The 22,317-nt window shown below is 42.3% G+C and overlaps 1 protein-coding gene across 2 annotated transcripts in view; it reads right to left on the bottom strand.

Moving 5' to 3' along the window:
- Positions 1-22,317, bottom strand: part of OTUD7A (OTU deubiquitinase 7A) — a 305,631-nt gene that overhangs the window by 134,905 nt on the left and 148,409 nt on the right. For both annotated transcript variants that reach the window (XM_090028797.1, XM_090028798.1), the window contains one exon: positions 15,197-15,351. In XM_090028797.1, the coding sequence (XP_089884923.1) occupies positions 15,197-15,347 (151 nt within the window). In that variant the 5' untranslated portion in view covers positions 15,348-15,351. The remainder of the gene's footprint in view (positions 1-15,196; positions 15,352-22,317) is intronic.

The raw sequence follows: 22,317 nt of genomic DNA, 5'->3' as shown, positions 1-22,317 counted from the left end.
TAGTACTTGCTGAATGAAATACTAAGTGCACAATAACTACAGTTACTGTACAGTAGTGCCAGCACATTTTTTTGTGGCACTTACTGTGCAGTAGCCTAATAACACTGAGCAGTAGCATATTAGCATGGTTTTTGACTGGCACACTACTATGCAGTGTTATTAGGTTACTTCACAATAAGTGTCTCATGTAGACACACCCACAGTGTCTAACTTTGACATGCAGAAGCATGCCTTTAGCTCTCAGTGGAAATGAACATAAAATGCTGAAAGATGGTAGGCCATGTTGGACTAGTGAATGAAAACCATGAGCTCAAAAACAACCGCTATAAAAATTAGTCAGGTTTATAAGAATTAGTCAAATTATGCAATCCATTCTAAAAGGGAAGACAGCTTGCCCCCCCATCAATCAATGCATTTCTATGGTCTATTAGGTTCTTTGGGACACACTTCTCTAATATAGTAAAATGTAAGATAATTAACAAAAGGGACTCAAGAAAGATTCAAATGATTATTTCTTTTAGTCTCAAGTACTTTTAGATCAACAGTATGCAAGTTATTAATACATTTTTCCAGTGCATTATTAAGATTTTTGTTTTGTGAGGTAGGGGCTGAGAGTGGAGTGGAGAGGTATTTACAAGGTAAATCTGTTCTGTCAAGGGGTTTGAGTAGGAGATTATATACTATTATAACCCAAGTAAATAGACCAAACGGTATATAAACTAATGGGAAACTAAAAGGAGACCCTCAAACAGAGTACTGGACAACTCTATCAAACAGGAAGTCTGAGGGAAGCAAATGATCCAGATGTGAAAGTAAGGATCAACAGGTAAACCTGATATGTATTTGAACTACTGGCCAACTGCAATGTAAGACAGGCTTTATTATGAACTGAGGTCAAGGAACATTACTACTAGTAGAGAATCTAGCCAACTGTTGCACTGTCATAATGTATGAAACCATATCCACAAAAAGTACAGCACTTCAATTCACTGAGTACCACTCAGTCTGAAATTCTGGGCATCCAACCTGCTTATTTACACTTAATTTCCAAGATTTATGAGGCTCTTTATAAATATATAATATAGATGGTACAAATTTATAACATAAAAAGCATGCCAATGCTGTAAGCTGCTTTAAATCGGTTTAAACGCAATGGCACAGAAGAGAGAAGTATCACCACTTCATTGGAAGGATATGAATAGTATGTTAGAACACTCATTTCTCTGTTGCTTGGAAGTGTAAAATACATGTCTAGGACTGTTCAAAAGCCAATTTCTCACATACTTGTAAATACCATCATCTTATGTATCTACCATACCAGAAGCTCACTCTTAACGCTTTCTTCTCATGGAGAAGATTAGACTCAAGTTTTATTTGTTTTCACACGCTTCTACCATTATGGATCATCTCCATGTTCACACCAAATAGTCCAGTGGATTACTCCCATCCTATGCTACTCTCAGTCTCTGTCTCTTCACACACACACACAGGATATTTAAATGACCAAAGAAAATAATGTATATTTTAAAGGACTCTACAGATGTATGACAGGCCAAGTCAAGTGGCCCATAGGGTTAACATGGCACACCAGTCTCTGTAGCCAACAGCACATAAGGGAGTGATACTGCTAGCATCACATCCAGATGCCTTTGACTCCCCAGCCCCAATGAACAGGTACTCATTTTTGGTTTTGTCAACTGGGACTGTCCTTTTAAGCCGCAGCTGATGAAACAATAAATGGGTACCTGGTCACTGGGAGTCAGAAGTTTGATACTTCTTATAGTTATGACATTAAGTTCCAAACAATAAACATAGAATAAGACATATTAGGGAACTAAAACCAAAACATGCAGAACTATATAAAGCCAAAAGCATTAGTTCAAGAAGCAGGCAAGGTTCTTTGAATAGATGTGATATTTTTTATTAGACCAACTGAGTAGTTGGAAAAAAGTTCTAAGCGAGCTTTTGGGTGCAGCCACCCTTCTTCAGTCACAGAGAGTCTCTGCTGGTCTGAGATTCCAAGGAATAAGAGAAGCTAAGTGTGGCAGGATGTCAGTGAAAGTGTAAATAGGTAGAACTTAGAAAGACAAAAAGTAAAGCAGGTAAGGGAGGGGGAAGAAGGCGGGGGGAGAGGCCAAAGGGAGATATTAGAGTGACAGAATACAAGGTAGAAAAGAGGCTGTCTGTGAAAAAAGGAAATAGTTGGAGATCAGGAAAACAGGAATGAAAGAAGCTAAAAAAGTTTGAGAGGATATCAGTGAAAATATAAATATGTAAAAATTAGAAAAACAACAAGGTAAAACAGGGAAGAGAGGGGGAAGAAAGCAGGGGGGAAAAGAGTCCAAAAGGAAACACTACAGTGATAATAATACAAGGTAAAAAAAAAGAGGCTCTCAATGAAAAAGGAAAGAGTCTGAAAACAGGAAAAGAAGAGGCAGAAAAGTAGGAGAGGGGAGAGAAAAAAAGGTGGGGGAAAAGAAGAATGTAAGAAGTCGGGTCAGGCCGCAGTGCAAAATGGGCTGTATTTGATTTGGGTTTGGACCAAATCGGGGACAGTGATTCAATTCGTTGATACGGATAAAATGTCCTGATTCGATTTGGCTGAATATGAATCTGAAGATTCAATACTGATTTAGAGAATCAGTGATTTGGCCGCAGACACAGTTTTGAATGTTTTTTCTACATACCTTGAGGTACTAGGCATGGCTCGTGAACACTGCAATGGTGGGGTAGATGGAGCTTCACAGGAGTGTGACGGGCCACCCCACATGCTCAGCAGCGAACTTGGAAGTGGACCAGAAGTACTTCTGGTCTGCTTCCGGGTTTGCTGCCGAGCACACTGGGGACCGCCCAATGCTCCTGTGGAATGCTCCATCCGCCCAGGCATCTCAACATTCAGGAGCTGGCAGGTACCCTGAGGTGTGTAGAAAAAACATTTGAACCTGTGTCTATGTCCGAATCATCAAATCTTTCCAAATCTCTCCAAATCAATTCAGAAGGTTCCAATTCAGTTTGGAGAGACCAAAGGGTCTCCTGATTTGATTCGGATTCAGAGATTTGGCAGCCAAATCGGGCCAAATCTTGGCTGAATCGAATCAGTGACTGAAGCTTCGCACAACCCTATCAGGCAAGTATCTGGTAAATTAGATAACAGGCAAGTTATAATGCGTCATAAATCCAATGTCTATATTGAGTCCATGATTTTTTTGTATCCAGCAGATTTATGAAGTGAAATTCATAAGCTAGTCTACAGAAGGTGTTTTGTAAGTTCCCCTTGAGAGTTAAAACTGAGAGATCAGAGTGGGAGTGACTGTCCTGTGAGAAATGTGCCCCCACTGGAAGTTGGATATTCTTGTCTTCAATAGATTTTCAGTGTGCATTCATTCTGGTGCACAGTTGTTGTTTGGTTTCTCCTACATATTTTCCAGCAGGGCATTTGGTGCATAGGATGAGATGTATAACATTTCTGGAGGTGCAGGTGTAAGATCCATTCCTGCTATGGTCCTCATACTTCTTACCCAATTTAAGACTTGATTGGTGGGGGGTTTTTGGTATAGCCAACACAAAGTTTTTGGTGACTTAATTATTTCCTTAGGGACACTATCATGTCCTATTGATACAGGATCCAAGGAATGTATGCTTTCGAGACTTTCTTGAAAAAAGCTGTGATTCTGCAGAAAGTCAACTCTGCAGGTGCTCTCTGAACTCTTGAAAGGCTAGGAACCCTTTGTGGTCCTTCAAGAGGCTTTGTTTATTTTTGTGATTTCCCCCCTTTTATGCCACAAATAGAGCAAGATTAGAGCTAAAAGTAGTGTTTGTTGATCTATGGGTACTTCTCACTTAACATCGTACTGGTTAACGTTGTTTCATTATTACATTGCTGATTTATTAGAGAACATACTTGTTTAAATTCATACAATATTTAGTTGTAAAATTATTTGGCCACCACCTGCTAGTAGGTAACTACTGTAACATAACTGGATTTGCTTAACATCATTCTGCTTAAAGTCACATTTCTCAAGAACGTAACTACAATGTTAAGCAAGGAGTAGCTATAACTACCATTTTAGAGTCCTATGCAGTTAAAAGGAACATTTCAAAGTGCCTTGGATGTAGAGCTTACAGAACTGTATGTAACAATTTTTTCCCCCTCCCCTTTTTAATAGTTAAGCCATATGCTGACTAAAGTTTTTGGCAAGGCTGGTAGTAAGCTACTCTTTCCACTGTAAACAATGATAGAAATATAAAAAGGGGTATGATGCAGTATTCAAACCACAATGCGAAAGAGGCAAAAAACCACCTCCAAAATGGAACACACAGAAGATGAGGCAGCAGAAAGAACAAGCAATCAAAATAAAAATGAGAAAGGCGTATTTTAAGCATAAGTCACTGCCAGAAACTAACAGGGAAGATCAAAAGAACTGCACGTTCTGATGTAGAGACAGATTCAGAAGAGGAGACAGATCATCTGAATAGTCTAGCACAGCAAACAGCTCACTCAGCTATTGCTCAACCATGCGGACATAAGGGAGAAGGGGTGAAGGGAGAGCAAGAACCGCTTCTGCTCTGCCGAGGGCAATAAAATTCTAAATGGGAGGCTCTGCTTTGTTACATGTACAAACCAGACAGAAGATGGTCCTGTGGGCCAACAGTATGCCGCCAGCACCAGTTACCTAGATCACCAAAGCTTCTCTCCTGACATGTCTTTGATGAAAATTTCAATCTTGGGGGTTGCTGTTACTCCCAGTTCAGTGGTGTCTTGCCAAGGTCACTTGTCAGTGCAAGGATCTTGTTGCTCCATCTCTCCCTACACCCCTAGTGCCAACCCCTTGTTACTTTGGTGTTGTATGGACGCAGCATTGTTACCAGTTGTCATTCTCATTCTGTCTTGTACGTCTATTGTTGTCCTCCTGGCCCTCTCCACAGTAGGGCTTCCAGGTCTCTTCCTCCGATATGTGTTGGGGCAGCTCCCCACTCGGGGGTTGCCACCAACCATCTCCCTCCAGCTCTCCACTCAGCCCACAAGGACTTCCTTCTGGTCCCCCTGTTAGACCTCCGCATGGGCCGTTCATTGGTCCCTCACTGCCCTGGGCAGCGAATTGGTGCTGGCATGCGCTTACAAAGCACGTTCATGCTGGCACCAGCTTTTCTTCTTCATCCCGTCTCTGGACTCCTGCTGGCTGCAGTGTGGGATGCCGCTGTATTGTTGGTAAAGTTTTGCAGTGCAGCAAGCCCGCCACCGCCATCCTGTTCACAGGTCTTAGGAGGCTGGGCTGTTGTTTGTTCTGCCCCTGCTGCCCCCCTCCTGCGGCTCCGCGTGCTGTGGAGTTGCTGGCATTGCTGGCACAGTGATCCTGCCACCACTGTCATGCTCCTGTGGGTCAGCATGTAGCAGTGCTGCTGGTGAGCTCAGTGGCATGGGACTTTCACTGTTGCTGCCAGATCAGTTCATCCAGAATTGATGCATTTAACCTGTTTTGAAACTGCTCCAAGTTTTAGCATGGGTACTCCAAAAGTGACACTGTTGTACCTACTTATATATAGTACAAATTACTTATATACAGTACAGAGAGTGCCCCCTCATCAGTCATCGCTATATGCATGTGTACTCAAGATATTCTCCCCCCCACAAAGAAGCCATACTAATTAGGCAACCACTCATAACTGGAACCACATGTTCTTGTCAGGAGTCCTAGGATCCTTCAAAAATTTATGTGCAGATGAGGCACAGGGCAACTTGGTCTGGCGTCACCTCACAGACAGAGTGTGGGTGACAGAGGAATTCTGGATGAACTGTTTGGAGCCCTGTTTGGTGATATTTGCTAGACATTTAAGGCTGGTGAAGAAACAAGGAATCATTGGAAATGGGAAAAAAGGTGCAGCTCAGCTGTGGGAGTGAAGAAGTTGAAACATATGCAGTATAGTGCCTCACCATGGCTTTAAGAAAGGTCAGTGGGACTGTATTCAAGGGCCACTACCATATCTTATTGGCTAAGTACAGACAGTCAAAAAGCCCAAGGCTGAATCAATTCAGTCTTTGCAGGTTAGACTAAGCTGCAAAGATTGAACTGGCAAGCAAGCAAACAAACATTCACTTTTGAGTCAGGAAATGCAGGCGCATCTCTTCAGTGGCTCAAGCTAGAAGCCAGGGGGTGCAACAGCACACCTGCTAGCTCTAAGGCTTTCCCCCACCTCCCTAGTCAAGTGGAGGGACATGGCCAAGCCCCAGCCCAGAGCTAGCTGGAAGGTCTGCCTAGGCACAGGGATGGGGAAGGGGGGCAGCGCCTACAAGGCTGAGGAGAGGATGGGTAGGGGAAAAGGTAGTGGCACTGAATTCATAAAAGCTTAAACAAGAATAGTCCTCTCTCTGAAGCAAGCATATATTGAACAGAAGGGAACAACCCTGCAGAGTCCTGCTGGCTATAATCATGGACTACAAATCCCAGAGACACCTGGAAGCAGGAAGAAGATGTAATGAGCAACCCTGCAGAGTCCTGCTGCTCTGAATCTGGACTGCAAATCCCAGAAACCTCAGAAGCAACAAGAAGAGGAAGTGAACACACAGTTGATGCTGGGGGACTGTGATTTAACTTGACCCAGGAAGCAGTTTGGGACAGAAATTTCATAAACTGGTTTGACCCAAATCAGTTGAGTCTGATACTACATTCAACCAAGTTCACCTTAAACCAGTTTCAGCCATTTTGAAACTGGCTTACGTGTACTTCTGCTTCTGTTCTGTTACAATTTTAAACTGGTTTCTGACCGCTTAAACCGGTTTGTGTGCAACTTCTGTCCCTACCCATTCAGGTGGGCTGGGCTGGACTGCACTAACCTATCCTTGCGGTGGGTTCCCATCAGCATATTTGCCCAATATGGGCCATGTGTTCTATAGTCATGCTCAGTGTTGGCTTCATTTAATCAATGGCTGCATTTAATCAACATCATGGTTGGTTTCCACTACTTAACACATGCCGCTTTTGGCAGCAATTAATGATAGACAATGTAGGCTATGAGGTAGTCATATGTGAATGTAAGAGGAGGGGCTTCTCCGGCTCCTCCAAGCTAATTGGGAGAAAAACCTCATCTTGTATTCAAGTAAATAGAGTACATGCTTACTAAGAGATTTAATGGCATGTTGCTAAAAACAGCCAGCACGCTGGAGAACGGAACAGACTCAAGTGATTCTGCAAATGATTTTTGAAAATTTAAAGAATCAATAGGGTAATAAGTTAAATAATTCTGCTGTGCCCAAAATCCCCTTTGAAAAGAGTATAGTATGTCACTTTATAATGTTTTCAGCTATATGAGACACTTTACTGGGAGACAAAAGTTCACTGTTTTTTGATCCAGTTAATTATTATTTTTAAAAATGGCTCGTGTTACAGGCTGGTCTTATAATTACATGCTTATTTAATTTCAGTGAGCCAATCAGGACAGTAATTGTAAAAGCAAAATGTAAATGGGTGTTTGACTGTAGAGATGTTGAAACCAGAAAAATCAAAATGAAACTTTACTAGTTCTTTTTGCTTGCTCCTTTAATTACCATAATTGCTAATGATAACAGCTGATTTAATTAGTGTTTTTAATTATTGTGTTGTTGAAGTGAAATGATAGGGGTTAAAAATAGCAAATAAAAAGTAGGGCAGAAGATACTAAAGCCTGTGTTACAATTCAGATGCTCCAGAGATAATGAACCACCACTGATCTGATCTTAAATCAAGAGGTAAGACAGAGAATAACTATGTGGAAGTCTCAGCACTGACTCCCAGGGAGGAGCATCACCTACTGAATAAGCAGAGCTCTTTATATATGCTGGGATTTCTTGGAGGTCTTATCTAACCAATGATCTGCAGCAATGCTGCACAGCTATCATAATCTGACAAAATAACCAGGTGGTCTGATGGCAGTCATAAAATCAGTGACCCTCTACCATTTACTCTCAGAATTTCACTAAGTACATATGGAAAAAAACCTACATACATATGTTATAAAAGCTTCTAGGCTGCAAGGGGCAATAGGACAACAGATTTTAAAAGATACTTATGTTCTTTTTAAATCTATTTTGAGCAGATTGCAGCTAGCGTAAGGAATATCCATCCTACTCCTGTTTGGTACCAGCCAGATACTTCCTGTTGCATTTTATACTGAATGTTAATATATTAACTAGTTCTCAGGAAAAAACTCTGACAAAGAATTCACCTGTGAAATAGAAAGGCATGAGGGGTAGTTGTTTATAGGTAGTAAATGTGAATTTACTACCTGCTCCAGAAAAACACAATCAGAGTTACAATGACATCACTCCATTTATATTAGGATCATGCTAAAGACAGGGTGTGGCATCATGGCCTAGGTATAGGATAATCTCACAGGCAGGAATATTCTATAGGATTTAGGGTTGTACGTGTTAAAACTAGTATCTGAGACTCCATCCTGGAGCCAAGCAGCTGTCTGTTCAGAGCTCTCATGTCAGCTGGCTCATTCCACTTGTGTTCAAATTTCGAAATGGATTTAAGGCAGAGCCTCGGGGGGTGGGGGTGGGGGGGGAGCCGTTCCTGCAGTCCAATTTATGCCACTATCATAGTGGTAACATGGGCATCGGAGAGAAAAGGTGGTCAGCGCTTGGCTAGGTGTAGATGGAAAAAGATCTTTTTGTCATAGCGGCTTCAACCTCACATTATGCATTTTGATTACCAATGTTGGCTCAACATTATCAGAAGTGGTGAAAAGGGCATGAAATAGTCAGGGTCAATCATTTTTATGAAGATTGAGCCACAGATGACTTGCTTTCAACTATTTGTGTAGACAACAACCACCCTGGGACAAGGACTGTCCTTTTGTTGTCTGCATGCATTTCCTCTGGGTGCTACCACAAAGCAAATACTACTCCAAAATTCAGCTTAACCATTGGGAGAAAATCCATGTGCCTGCCCTAGTCCCTTTGTTCTGCATGAAAAAGTTGATGCAATGTAAGGGAGGTACAAAAGTCCTATATCCAGCTGAGAAATTTTCCAAAATAAGAACTAAGACATAAGGCTGCAAGGCTTGGCACAGGGAGAAGGAAATGCAACTAAGAAAGGCCTGTCAGAGGTAGGGCTGCAAGACATACTGCTATGGAGAAGCACTGTTGTGCCCAGGGAAGAGCTGGGAGGCAGCTGTAACTTGAGCAGACCCATGGGATTGCCTACACAGTGCTGAAGCCTGTTCAAATCCCCAAGCAGTTTAGGATAAGGAAAGTGCAGAGTAGATTAAGACCACTTTAACCCACTACCCTTTCCTTTCCAGGCTGAGATTTCTGTGTTGCGCTTCTAAGTAGTGCAGCACCAAATCTCATCCTGAGAGGGAAACACAAACTACTGTCTGCATACTGTACAAGGCACAAACACATCATACATGTTCTGAAAACATCATCTTTTGAAGGCATCACATGCACACTGAATAATATTATGCCCTGCATAAAATCCTGAGGCAAAAGAACAATTAGGCAGAATGGCAGTTTGTTTATTTTTTCTCTTAATATTTGTTCAAGTATTTAACTAGGGAGACAAGTCAGATTCCTGTGATAGCAATGCCAGGCTCACTCACTCCTACATTTGACAGGCACATTTTAATATTACAATCATCTTGCAGCTTGTGGGTGATGGTGATGCCTTCCCACTCATTCCCATTGCCCTTGGGAGGGTTTGCTCGTTTGACAGCAGGTTTGGGGTCCAAAAGAGGAATAAAGTCTTCTGAGGGTGAGTGACAGATAAACTGCCTCTGTCTTCTGTGCTTCTGTTGAAGAATTCAGGATGCCACAACCCTCAAATATACATAGTTTCTCAATTTAACACTATTATACTCAGTGGTTAAAGAATGTTTCTCAAATATTTACATCTAGCAAACACGTGGGTTTTTACTTTTAAACTACTCTTAACTTCATAGTTGTCAAATTGCAGCTATAAATCTTCCCCATTAGTAGCATGTATCCTAAATGAAGGAAGCTTCTTTATATCTAGTATGTGAAATTCTAAAGAAGAACTCTTTACAACTCTGACCGAACAAGGGAGGTTTAAGTTGGATATTAGGAAAAAACTCTCTCACTAGGAGGGAAGTGAAACAGTGGAACAGGTTACCCAGAGAGGTCGTGGAATTTCCATACTTGGAGGTATGTAAGACCCGGCTTAACAAAGCCTTGGCTGGGATGATCTAGTTGGGGATGATCCTGCTTTGAGCAAGGGGCTGGACTAGATGAGCTCCTGAGGTCCCTTCCAACCCTAAGTTTCTATTATTCTAATTCAGACACAGAGAATTGACTTGGCAAAGTAAAATCAGATGTTATAAAAGCAAGAGTTAAAACCAAACTCCAAGTCTAACGTACCTAAGTACATCTAAGTACCACCTAAGTAGCAAAAGTAAGTGATGTGTAACTGACCTTTCAGGCCTGACAAATAATGTTAGCAAAGGAGAAAACAGCATACAAAGGATTTTTGGACAAATATGAACTCAGGCTCCTTTTCATTGCACTTCCACCTCAAACTGGTTACTTTATGTGGCCATTATAACTGTTTTAAAAAACAGTTATTCAGATGAGGGTGGCACTGACGTCTCAGATACAAAGAAAAACAAGTTGGTTTGATTTTAGCGCACTATTAAGGTCGCTATTTATATCTTAGATCTGTATTTTAGACATGTCCTTGTATGGCAAACTTCTGCTCCTGTTTAACAAAACTCTGAGATTCGGGATGTTAGCAGAGTCTGATTTCCAGAACCCATGAGCACCTGAAAAGGCTTCAAAGTCAGATATTCTGAAAAGTAGCAAATTTATTTCTTCTTTCTTACTTGAAAACATAGAATAAAGAGAAATTCTTGCTCCCAGGACTGCAAGACATTCTACTGGGTTTGAATTAAATCTTGAAATAATGTAGTTCACTACTCTGTGGTCCAGATACAAGTTGAATTAAATCCCTTTTTGGTTTTGCTCAGACAGTAGTAGTGTAACTAAGGGGGAGTGAGAAGGTCACCAGCCTTCTGGTCTAATTTAGACTCTGCTCAGCACCTCCCACACACACACTTAGCACTGTCCCCCTGCACTCTGCAGGATTCAGCACATACCGCCTCCCCCATGCCCACATGCACTGTGCTCTCAGGCATTTCTGTCTAGGACACCTCTGAAAGGCAGGGTCTGATTACCCAAGGTAAGCTTTTTCATTAAAGTGCCTTTTCCCTTATGCTTCAGCCCTAGATCATAACCTCACCTTGTCTGACTTTGCAGATTTGCATATTGTTACCACACACTACAATGTTAAAAACACCCCACTACCAAGGGGCAAACTACAATTGCCTGAAATTCCTCCATGCTAACATGATCACTGCGACAATGAAAAATGAGCTAATTTCGGTAACAATGTTTAGGAAACCTGACTCAATCTGTGACAGCATCCTTTTTTTTTTTTTTTGGGGGGGGGGGGCGGTTTACACCCCAAAGTCTTGCCTTTACAGCCACAAACAGCTGATAGATGTTAGGGCTGTGGGAAACTGCACCATTCAGCTTCGATGTCTGCTTTGACATTTCAGGGGGACAGTGTCTCATTTCAAGTTTAGTTTTGTTTTGAAAGCACTGTTCCATTTTGTTTCATCAAAACAGTTTCGCTGTTTCAACACTATTTCGAGCTGGTAAGTAGGGGGCGGGGGAGGGAAGGGGACCATGGGGGGACCCCTGCCAGGCCCCATCCCCTGCCTGCCCCCTTGCAAGAAGGGTTGCCAGGGGGAAGCCAGCCAGACCCTTGCTGCCTGAAACCTCACAGCTGTATGTGCACTCTGGTGGCTCCTTCTGCTGCCAGGAGGTCAGAGGCTGCTGGGGAAGGGCCTGTCAGGCTCGAAGGGCAGTGCAGGGGGCAACTGGAGCTGGTGGTGGTGGCATGAGTGGGTGGGGACATGGCCCAGGACACGAAAAGCCCAGGGAGGTGGTGTGGAACTTGCATCGCATGCCAGAGGCTTGGGGCGCCAAAGGCCTGGCTGCCTTCCTCCCTGCCCCCCACCACGGGCAGCCCAGGGGTTGCCCCCACCCCAGGGGGAAGACCCAGCCCCCCGCCACCTTGTATGGGCCCAGCGGCAGCGCGGGCCCTGGCCCCAGGGCAAGTGAGGAGGCTGCACCAGGAGCTAGAGCAGAGCTGCAGCTGCTTTTGTGCTTCAGAAGCTCCTGCAGCTTCCAGGAGGCCAGGGGCCGTGGGGAAGCGCCTGGCCAGCCCTGGAGGCAGTTCAGGGGGCCACCTGAGGCCGCTGAAGGTAGCATATGGCCCAGGACGTGGGAAGCCAAGAGATGAGGTGCGAAGTTGCATCCTGTACCTCAGGCTTTGGATGGCAATGGCCTGGCTGCCCCTCCCATGGGTGCTCTCGGTGGGTTCTGCCACCCCAAGGGAAAGCCCGCCCCTCCCCACCCACGAGGGGCCAGAAGCCTGGCAGCAGCTCGCCCCCTGGCCCCAGAACAGCCAGGAGGCTGTGCCAGAAGCCAGAGCACACCCACAGCTGTTTCTTCGCTCCAAAAGCTCTTGTGGCCTCCCTGAGCTTCTCATGCCCTGGGCCAGGACCCTGCAAGGTCATGCCACCACCAGCAGCCTTGGAAGGCAACCCACGCTGCCCCTGAGGCTGGCAAGGAGCTTCCCATGGCCCCTGGGCTCTTTGTGGCCACAGGAGCTTCTGGAGCAGAAAAGCGACTGTGGCTCTGCTCCCGGCACAGCCTTCCCCCCAGGGTGGCAGCACCCACCAGAGCCTCCTGTTGGGGGACAAGCCAGGCCATTGCTGCCCCAACCCTCAGGCATGGAATGCAAGTTCTGTGTCACCTCCCACGCCCCAGGCCCAGTCCACGCTACTTTGTGCTGCCCCCAGGCACCCCCATGCTGCCCCCAGGGCTGGACAGGGGGGTTGGGAGCCAGTGACAGCCAGGCAGTGCCCCAGGGCCAGTGCCGGCAGGGCCCAAAGCAAGGTGGCAGGAGCCCAGGGCGCACCTGGCTGGGCTGCCCCCAGCAGGGAGAGGGGGGGAGCCACCCCACTCTGGGCCCCACCAGCGCTGGCTCCTGTGCACCCCCTCACCTCGCAGCCCCCAGCCCCAGCCCCATGGAAAATACAGTAAATGAAACCCATTTCTAGAATCCAGGAATCTGGATTCCCAGACCCTCACTTCAGCTTGTAGGAAAATTTGTACCTTCATGGGAAAAACAAACAAACAAACAAACAAACAAACAACTGAAAAATGGGGCATTTGTATATCAATTATAGAAGACCTATGTTTCTGTGAATTCCTCCACTAAGTAGGATTATAAAGGCTTAAATACAGCAGGAAGATTTTTTTTTTAAAGGGTCATATCACCTACACAGTTACCTTCAGTGTTTAATTCTTCCTACATAGTTTAGTCAGTTGTGTTCCTCAACAACTCAGTCTGAAATCCAAAGTCCACATGCCCAGAAAGCTGTGTAATATTAATGCCGGACAAAGCCCTTAATTTTTAACAGATTAAAGGATCTTTATTTCTTCATCAAGACCTCAGTTCTGGTACCCTTACTCTCTACAAGTAGGATGGACTGTACTCCACAAGCTTGGAAGAACTGCAGCCCAAGTGACCAAGGCTGAAATAAATGACAAACTTCAGGCCAGAAGGGCAGGTTTATCAACCGAGTCTGACAAAACAAAGGCCTTTTACTGAATACAGCAAATCAATAACATTTGCACTTAGACATTTGAAAGACCTGGTTATATGTAACATGTCTTGGGAAACTGAACAAGTACATAATATTGTAAAATTACACTTTGGAGCGTGTACACCTCCAGAGTTAATAGCATTTTATTCCCTTTCGCTTGAAATATCTGGAGTGGAGAAAAATCATTGCCAAGCCACAACTTTAAAATACATATTGATCAACCTATATACTATAAAAGCCAAAACTGCTATTGTGAATAGCATTCACCAACATACATTTTTGACACACATATTAGGTGCTCAACAGCTGCTAAATGCTGACAATCCAAGATGGAATGTCTAAACATTTGCCAATGTTGCCTTCATGCTCTTGGCATCTGGGCATTTTTACATACATACTATCTAGGCGTTTTTACTAGGGGACACATTCACAATCAATCCTTATTTTTCACACTACTTAACCAACTTGGTATACTCAAATTTCATTATGGTTTTTCATTTTTGAGAGTCTCTGAAGAGAGACCCGAGGAAGAGTAGTGCAGTACCCCAAAGCTTGTCTAAGTCTATGCCAACTCTGCCATTGATCTAATAAAAGATATCACCCACAAAAAGCCTTGCCTCTTGCATACTTCCTGGACCATCTCAGCTACATCACTTCAGCACTACCAAATTATGGTTTTCCATTTCAGAGTGTGGAAACCTCAGATAAGCAAAGGAACCATTTAAAGTACCCTGAGATTTTCTATTGACAACTAATACGGACGATGTTACAGGTTCCCAAACCGAGCAGTAAAAACCTCAGAGCCGCCAAGTTCAGCTAAACAGCTACCAGACAGTATTTATGCTTGGGGCCAGCAGATTTATGCAGACATTTGATTCCACACTGCACTCAAACCTCTTCTGTAAACAGTGAGCAAAAAAAGCTGATGAGCAGTCTTCAGACAGCAAAAATGACAGAATAGGGATCTTTTCTTTCACTTTAGATAAGATTAATAGTAATCTAGAATGCAGCCTCTAACACCATACTAGGCTTTTCTAAAGCCTTTACTGAAAACAGCTAAAGTGGTGAAAACTTGTGCAATTAATCTGTCACAATTCTTGGCTCCTTGGCACAAATGTTAAGGAAACAGTGATTTAACAGACGAAACAAGCAGCTTTTAAAATCTCTCTCATATTTTATTTACCACTGCATGAAAGTGGAAGCCACAAAGCTTGGTCAGTGGGTGACTGGAAGGACCTGGGTACAATCCCAAGGGTGGGCAGTAGATTTCCACTCATCATTTCCACTTCTAGCACAGTGCTGAGGCCCACCCAGTCTCCTATCCAATGGGTACCAGGAGCTACCTGGCAGCAAAGTCAGCTAGAGTCTAGTGCTAACTACATCATCTCCTCCTCATGCTGAGCTTAAAGAAACAGTGGAGCCTTTTTTCCAGTGGGCCTCAATGGCCTGTAAACGTGAAACCTTTAACTTTACAGCAAGAAATATGAGGAATACAAGTTGAAGGTTTATGAGATATGCTTACCTTCCAGCAGATCTCTTGCCAAGCCCGGTTCTGCCCCTGTGGATCGAACAAAGTCTGACAGGACTGCATCCATATCAAGAGTCATGTGATCATGTAGAAGTGCTGCTAGACATGCAGCAGTAGTTGAACTTATTGGCTGGCTACAAGACATCCATCTATGAAGAAAACAAAATAAATAAATAAGAGTAATGAATTATTTTGGATATGTTTGTTTATCTCACTATGCTATAAAGGATGAAAACCAAACATCTTTTTCCCTCAAACAAAAATCACCCAATTATATATTTGTCTAAAAAAATAAAACAAAACCACAAGGTCTAACTTACTTTGTTGATAGATTCACTGCATGCTTATAAAAGTACTATACTATTGGCACTTACAATTCATCTCTGCCCTAGCCTGGCACAAACTGTGCCAATAAGCAACTGCTCTGGTAACCAACTCTAATCCTTCAAATCTCTACAATTTCCTTTTCTTCAGTATTTGTTGGGGTTTAAAATATTATTTTAGTAAGTTTTTTTTGTTTGTTTGTTTTAGCAGAAAAGCAATTGTAAAGTAAAACCTTTTTGACCAGGACGGCTATGTACAGACAGACAAAGCCCAAGGGTGAACTGATTCAATTTCTGCAGGTTAGCCTAAGCGTCGTACATTGAACTAAAAAGCAGTAAACAAACATTCACTTTTGATTTTGGAAATGCAGCCACCTGCTTGCAGTGGCCCAGGCCAGAAGCTGGGGGCACTAGAGCACACCTCCCTGCTCAGCTGGAGCAGACAGTTTAGGCCAAGGCTAGCTTGCCCACCCTTTGAGGGGAGCTTGTGGGAGAGGTGCAAAGCATCCTGGGATGCTGGGGGACAGTTAAATTTGAATCTAGAGGGAATCAGGGACAGAACAATAACTGATTTAACCTAAATCAGTTAAAGCTGATACTACAACCATCCAGGCTTATCTTAAACTGGTTTTGGCCATTTTGAAAGTAGTTTATGTGCACTGAATTTCTGTTGCGTTACAGATATGAACCAGTTTACGATTACTTATACCAATTTATGTGCAATGCGTGTCCCTGGCCAAGGTGTCAAAAGATTTCAATCCAGCATGGACTGCATGGATGTGCATATCTTTAAGCACAAGAATTACCCCCATACTTCAACTTGAAAGTATATTTAAAGGTTCTGCTGGACTAGGGCCATACTGCATAACCTTTACAGTCATATATTTGCAACAAACATTTGCATATTAGTGCTTGGCATTTGTACCCTCCTTTATCTTATCAGCAGCTACATTAATGCATATGATATTGCTATTTTCCTTGCCTTGACAATGTACTTGATGGGGAATCTGCGTTTTCTCTCTTCTGTATTGAACTAAAGTGGTCTTCCTGCTGTGAGCTCTGTAAATCATGATCATCATCATCAACTTGTTTTATCTCTTTTGTTTGAGAGGATACATCAATCAGCCTTCTAAAAAAATGCCAGAATGCATCCCTTTTAACTACAGCAACGATGACCAGCACAACAAGAGGAATGACACCAAAGGCAACTCCTAATCCAACTCCCAGACTGTTGCCAAACATGCTACTACAAGGATGAAGGTATCTGTTCTTCCCAACTCCTCTATGCCTTGAGCTGGCAACCAAGAAGGACCCACCCAGAACTCACAATGACAGTTTATGGCATTGTTACACACTCTTTGTATCATCACAATCAATGACACATCTTATTTATACAAAACTTGTCGAACCATACAAAGCACCACCTTTCACTTAGCATCAGGATTTTTCCTCCCTGCATCCCAACATGATTAAGGGGCACTAAACACATTTTCAAGGTAACACTGTACTTAGCTTAAGGAAGCCATTCTTATCTGGCTGATGTTTATAAATACTTTCCTGATCTCCCAATTGGTAAGGAATATTTCAAATATAAATATGATGTGCAGAATATTGCAGTGCGTATACCAACCACTTAAAGTAGAATAGAATAGCTTATATTTGCTAAATAAGTCCAATTATATTTCTGAATAAAGTCATTTTCAGCCAAACAATGAATTATACTATCCTGATATTTGTCATATTTGAAAGTATATCTAGTATATTCTTGGTGTACTTGTACAGGGATTATTCCTGCTGCTGAATTTTCACTGAAAAAGTATTATGCATTTTATCTAAGTAAATTATAAAAAATTGGAAAGCACTACCATGGAAACAGTGTGAAATCCTGATTTTATTGATGTGGGGGAGGGGGGGAAGGATTTTGTCCACACATTCTCCTCAATTGAGACATATTTATGGATCCAACTAATAAAATAAAAACACATGCATATTTTAGTAAGTGAAATAAACAAAGTCTTTTACCTAAAGGTCAATGGCCACCTATTTTACACTCAGCTAATTATTATTGCATAATATCAAATTAATCATAACCGGCTATTATTCCTTCAAATCAAATTAATGCAAACTTTCTGTTAAGAAAATCTTCCTGAAGGGGTAGGAAGTCTGGTTTCTTTTGCTTGATTGCTTCCTTTCCTTTCCATGATTTCTTCCTTCTAAGGCAAAGTGATGCACTGTGTGTTCAGCAGCTTACTGTAGGTTGCTTGTACCATCCAGTTGCTGAGAAAAGCAACAATCACACCAGTATGTGACAATGACTCATGGCCTCTGAACCAGCATGTAGCAGCTAACAGAACCAGAGTCACAGCTGATGAAATGCAAATATATTCTTGTTTTTGTACAGATAATAGATTTTTTTATTCTATGTGCAATTTGCAATTAAATCTTCTACAAGTAAAAAAACAAAAACAAAAAAACAAAAAAACCCAAACAAACTTTGTTTGAAAAATACTTCAACTCACATAGGCCTAGTGTGCTCTAAATAGACACTTAGGAAACAACACAGAAGGGATTTTAATTTTCTGAGCATCACAATTTCTATTTAATAGTGTCAAAACAAAGGTACTATGGAGATGCAGTACACTGTGTACCCCATCTCAGGCAGCTCCTGAAAGTTATGATGTTGCTATGTTTATGTGCAATCATAAGATACTTTATTTTTTGTTGTTGCTTTACATTTATTGCTGACTAGTAAGGTGGCCTTACAGTATAAGCAGCAGTTGAATAATTTTCTCCCCCCCCCCCCCATGTCATTAAGCAAGCCACTAGAAACTCTCTCTAGCACATTTACCACATAAAACCCTTCGGATCTAAAAGCAAATATGGTCTTGCCTCAAATGATATATAGTAAGCACCCTTGCTATAAGAAATTTTCTTACAAAGTCAATAGGTAACAGAAAATTGTGTATCTTATGGGATCTGGTTCCTGAATAAGTACAAGCTAATCTATTTCTACAGACAGCTCTCCATACAGTTCCAAAAAGAAAACATTGTTATGGTTTTATGACCGAATCAACCTTTTAAAGGGATTTCCCAGCCTTTGGTAATTGTTAAGAAATTATAACAAATCAGAAAGAAGTTGTACAAGTTAAATAGTAGCTAGTATAAACAAGTTGTATTTTCATTCAGTGTATATCCTTCATTGCCAAGAAAATTAAAGCTAGCCTTTAATAAACCTAAATTTTATTTTTTCACTTAAATCCTCATCTTTGGCTCAATTCTGACTTTGCCCAGAGTGAAAAACAGTATTTTATTGTACTAAACTAAGAGTAGACTTTGTGACTCTTGGGTTCACCAGGGCTTATAAAAAGGGAGCAAACAATACAAGGTCTAAAGCTTATACAACCAAGTTCCCAGCATGACTGGGCTTTGCCCAGGCTCTCCCCTGTGCCATTTCCACCTGCACAAAAGGAGGTGCAATAGCTCTAAAGAACTGTCATACTGGGTTGTGGGAACTCGAGTCAAGTGCCACATGGGGACTGAAGTGTCACCCAGAGTCAGAAGTGAGCAGAATCCAGGCACAGCCGGGGCAGGAAGCAAAGAGGTCAGTCTGAGAGGGGGGTCTAGGAACAAGCCGAGTCAGGAGCTGAAGATCAAGCAGAGAGCAGAGTTGGAGCACGAGCCAAAGGGAACAGCAAAGCAGTCTAGGATCAGGTTGAGTGAGCCCTGTTGCCTGGACACTTCTGCTTCCAAGGTCGGGGTTTATGTAGGCTGACTCCAGTTCCACTGAGCTGGGGAGGGCTAGGCCATGCTGGGGGCTTCAAGACAGCCATGTGGAGCCTGGTGACCAGATGTAGGGTAGCAGGCTGGCATGAGCAGCCATTCTGGCCAGGCTGAGGACCCAGATTCAAGGCTACAGCCTGAAAGGAATCCTCTTTCCCCCCCATGCTGCTGCCCCTGCTGTGAGTAGCTAGTGCTGCAATATGTAGTACAGCAGATCCTCATATGCCTTCTTACTAGTCAGGTCACACTTTGACTATGAACACACACACAAGCTGCACCCCACTGATTGTATAACAACATACATACGTTTGTTGCTACACAAACACAAGAGTTGCAGTTCTCGGAAATGTACTGTAACAGCTGTTGCTCAGCAAGATATTACTACAAGGTTAAGACTTCGTTAAAAGAAGCCCTCAATGAAAAACAGATTTTCAGAAAGTAACCCTTATATGAAGAAAGGATATTTATTATTAATCATAAAACAAAACATCTCTTGCTTTCCTGTGTGAAGTATAAAGATGTTTTTACCACCAAACAGGACAACTACTCCATGAAGGTACTTGAAAAACTAACCAATTCAAAACTGTACAGGTCTGGGATGAAGCCAAGCCAAGCAAGACCTGTATGGTATAAAATTAGTTCTTTTGGGAGATACCGAAGTTCTATTTATTTACATTGTGATATCAGGCTGCATTTCAGAAATATGAAAGAATCACTTCTAGGTCAACTTTAAGTACAAGTGGACAAGAGAAGCTACAACATTTTAAGAACTTCAGGTAGATCACACAATTAACAGAAGAAAATAGCTGACAAGACTTATAGGGCCAGTTACAAGTGGAATGCAGGCACTTCACAAGAGATGGTTATTTTTATCAATCATGGCTAAATTTGGCCCTAGGGCCACAGTTTGAAATCTTACCTATATGGTAGCTAACATTATCCCCCACCACCCCAGTCTGCTTTAAACCTGATGTGCAAAGGCGGCAGAAAAATGTTGCTTCCAAAACTTTCCAGACTCACTTCTTAAGCAGCTGCACAAAAAAAATCTGTCACAAAGAATCGTCTTTGTGACTGACGGAATTGGTGACATAAGCCTGCATGATGCAGAATGATGCAGAGAGAATCAAGAGCTTACTGCAAAGTATTAGTAAACTTCATATATTAATCAGCCTTGACTCATCTGGTAGTAAAACCTGCTTGGTTTGAAGGAATATAGCTTTGAGGGTAGTCAAATAATTGATCAATATGGGGGCAAGATCACTTAAATTTGGAAATTTTAAGTGAATGTCAGTCTAAACACGAAACCTCTCTGTATTAATATTCTTTCAATATATGTAATGCCAAGGCTCTTAGGTTATTGTTTCAAATAATTTCTTCTGTGAAGGTACTTCATTATGATGATTTTTTCACATAAGCTCTCTTGGACCCAGCTGGACTGTACCATATGTCCAAGGAAAGAGGTAGTATGGTGGTTTATTATCCTTAAAGATTCTATGGGGTCAGTGCACAAAGCAAGTTGCCAGCTAAATAAAGACCTGGATAAATTCACACTCAAAAGAGTGTCCTTGTGTGAGAGCCTGGACAGCCCTAAAAAAAAAATCCAATGCCCACCCTATGGAGCCAAGAGTGACCTACCATTCCAAAACAACACATAACCCTTAGTTCTCCTGCCACACCTGGACATATACTCTCCACACTGTCCACACGCAGGAAGATCTGGATTTTATCAGACATACGGAAGGTTGAAAGAAACACCAAGTGCAATTTATAGTAAGTCAATAAGTTACAGAGTATGCACAGACAAAAAACATGGGGGCAAATCATGACCCCATGAAAGTTAATGACAAAGTTCCCATGACTTTAATTGGGTCAGGATTTCATTCAAAGTGTTTTACTCTGGGAACAGTACTTCATAGGCAGGGAGATGGACCTCAGAACTCTGCAACTAATAGAAATGGATGAACCCCCAGTAGGGCTTTGGCTGACAAGCCTGAAGTTTGGATTCTTATCCTGAAGGTATCAGCACTTTAAGACTCCCTCTTTATCCCTGCTGGTAGACAATAAAACACGCTCCCATTCTATGTATCATTCCCCTGTCAAGCCACCTATTTGCCAGAATTCCACATATTTGCCTCCTCATAACCGTGTGGTGATCTATAGAGCAAATCATGACTCAGAATGAAGTCTTGCTTTTTGGAGTTTTCAATCAAAATCTCAACCATTTGTGTATATATATGGGCCTTTGGGCCAGTGAAACCACTTCAGACCAGCTTTACTCATGTAGAGCTACTCTCCTTCCTACTCTACTCTTTCCTAATTTCACTTTAATACATTTAAAACACACATAATTGATCACTTAGTATAGCAGTCTGGATTCTTCACCATTTCCCATGACTGGAGAACAAGACCCAAACCAAGGAGATGCATTTAACAGATTAAGCACTATATAAAATATTACACAAACCTCAGATTACTTAGGTAGAGAGTGCATCCATCATGTGCTGGAGGGATGGGATCCACAAAAGGTTATGTAAGCTTGTTCAAGAAGTGGATGCTGTTCATGCCCGAATCGAGAACTCAACTATAAGAATACTTTGTTAAAGTGCCTCACTAAATTTTATTTAACTTAATATTGGGGTGAAGTGACAGATTGGCAAAACTAGAAATTGAAGTAATCTTTCCCCAGAATGAGGTACAGCAACAGCAGCAGTGCAGGCTTCCACCTTCTGCTCAGTCAATATCCCCAGATTTGACCTGAAAGGGCTTCCCCAGGCTAAGAGATAAATCAATCCATCCCTTACTAATTTATCCTTGGCCTCAACATGCAATCAGTTGCGCTGAAGAACTGAGATAAAGATCAGTCTGAAACCACCATGGAGATCACCAATGAGACATATACATCTTGCTAACTTTTGCTCAGCTACAACTTGGGAAAGAAACAAAACAATGACTTGAAAGTATTCCTTAAATCCTAGTCTCCTAAGTCATTCAGACCAAAATAAAAATGTAACA

The sequence above is a fragment of the Crocodylus siamensis genome, chromosome 15 (assembly GCF_052110815.1).
Source record: "Crocodylus siamensis isolate JL-2025a chromosome 15, ASM5211081v1, whole genome shotgun sequence".
NCBI classification, from domain to species: domain Eukaryota; kingdom Metazoa; phylum Chordata; order Crocodylia; family Crocodylidae; genus Crocodylus; species Crocodylus siamensis.
Note: the sequence above shows the minus strand (reverse complement) of the source record. Positions and strands in the feature narration are given on the sequence as shown.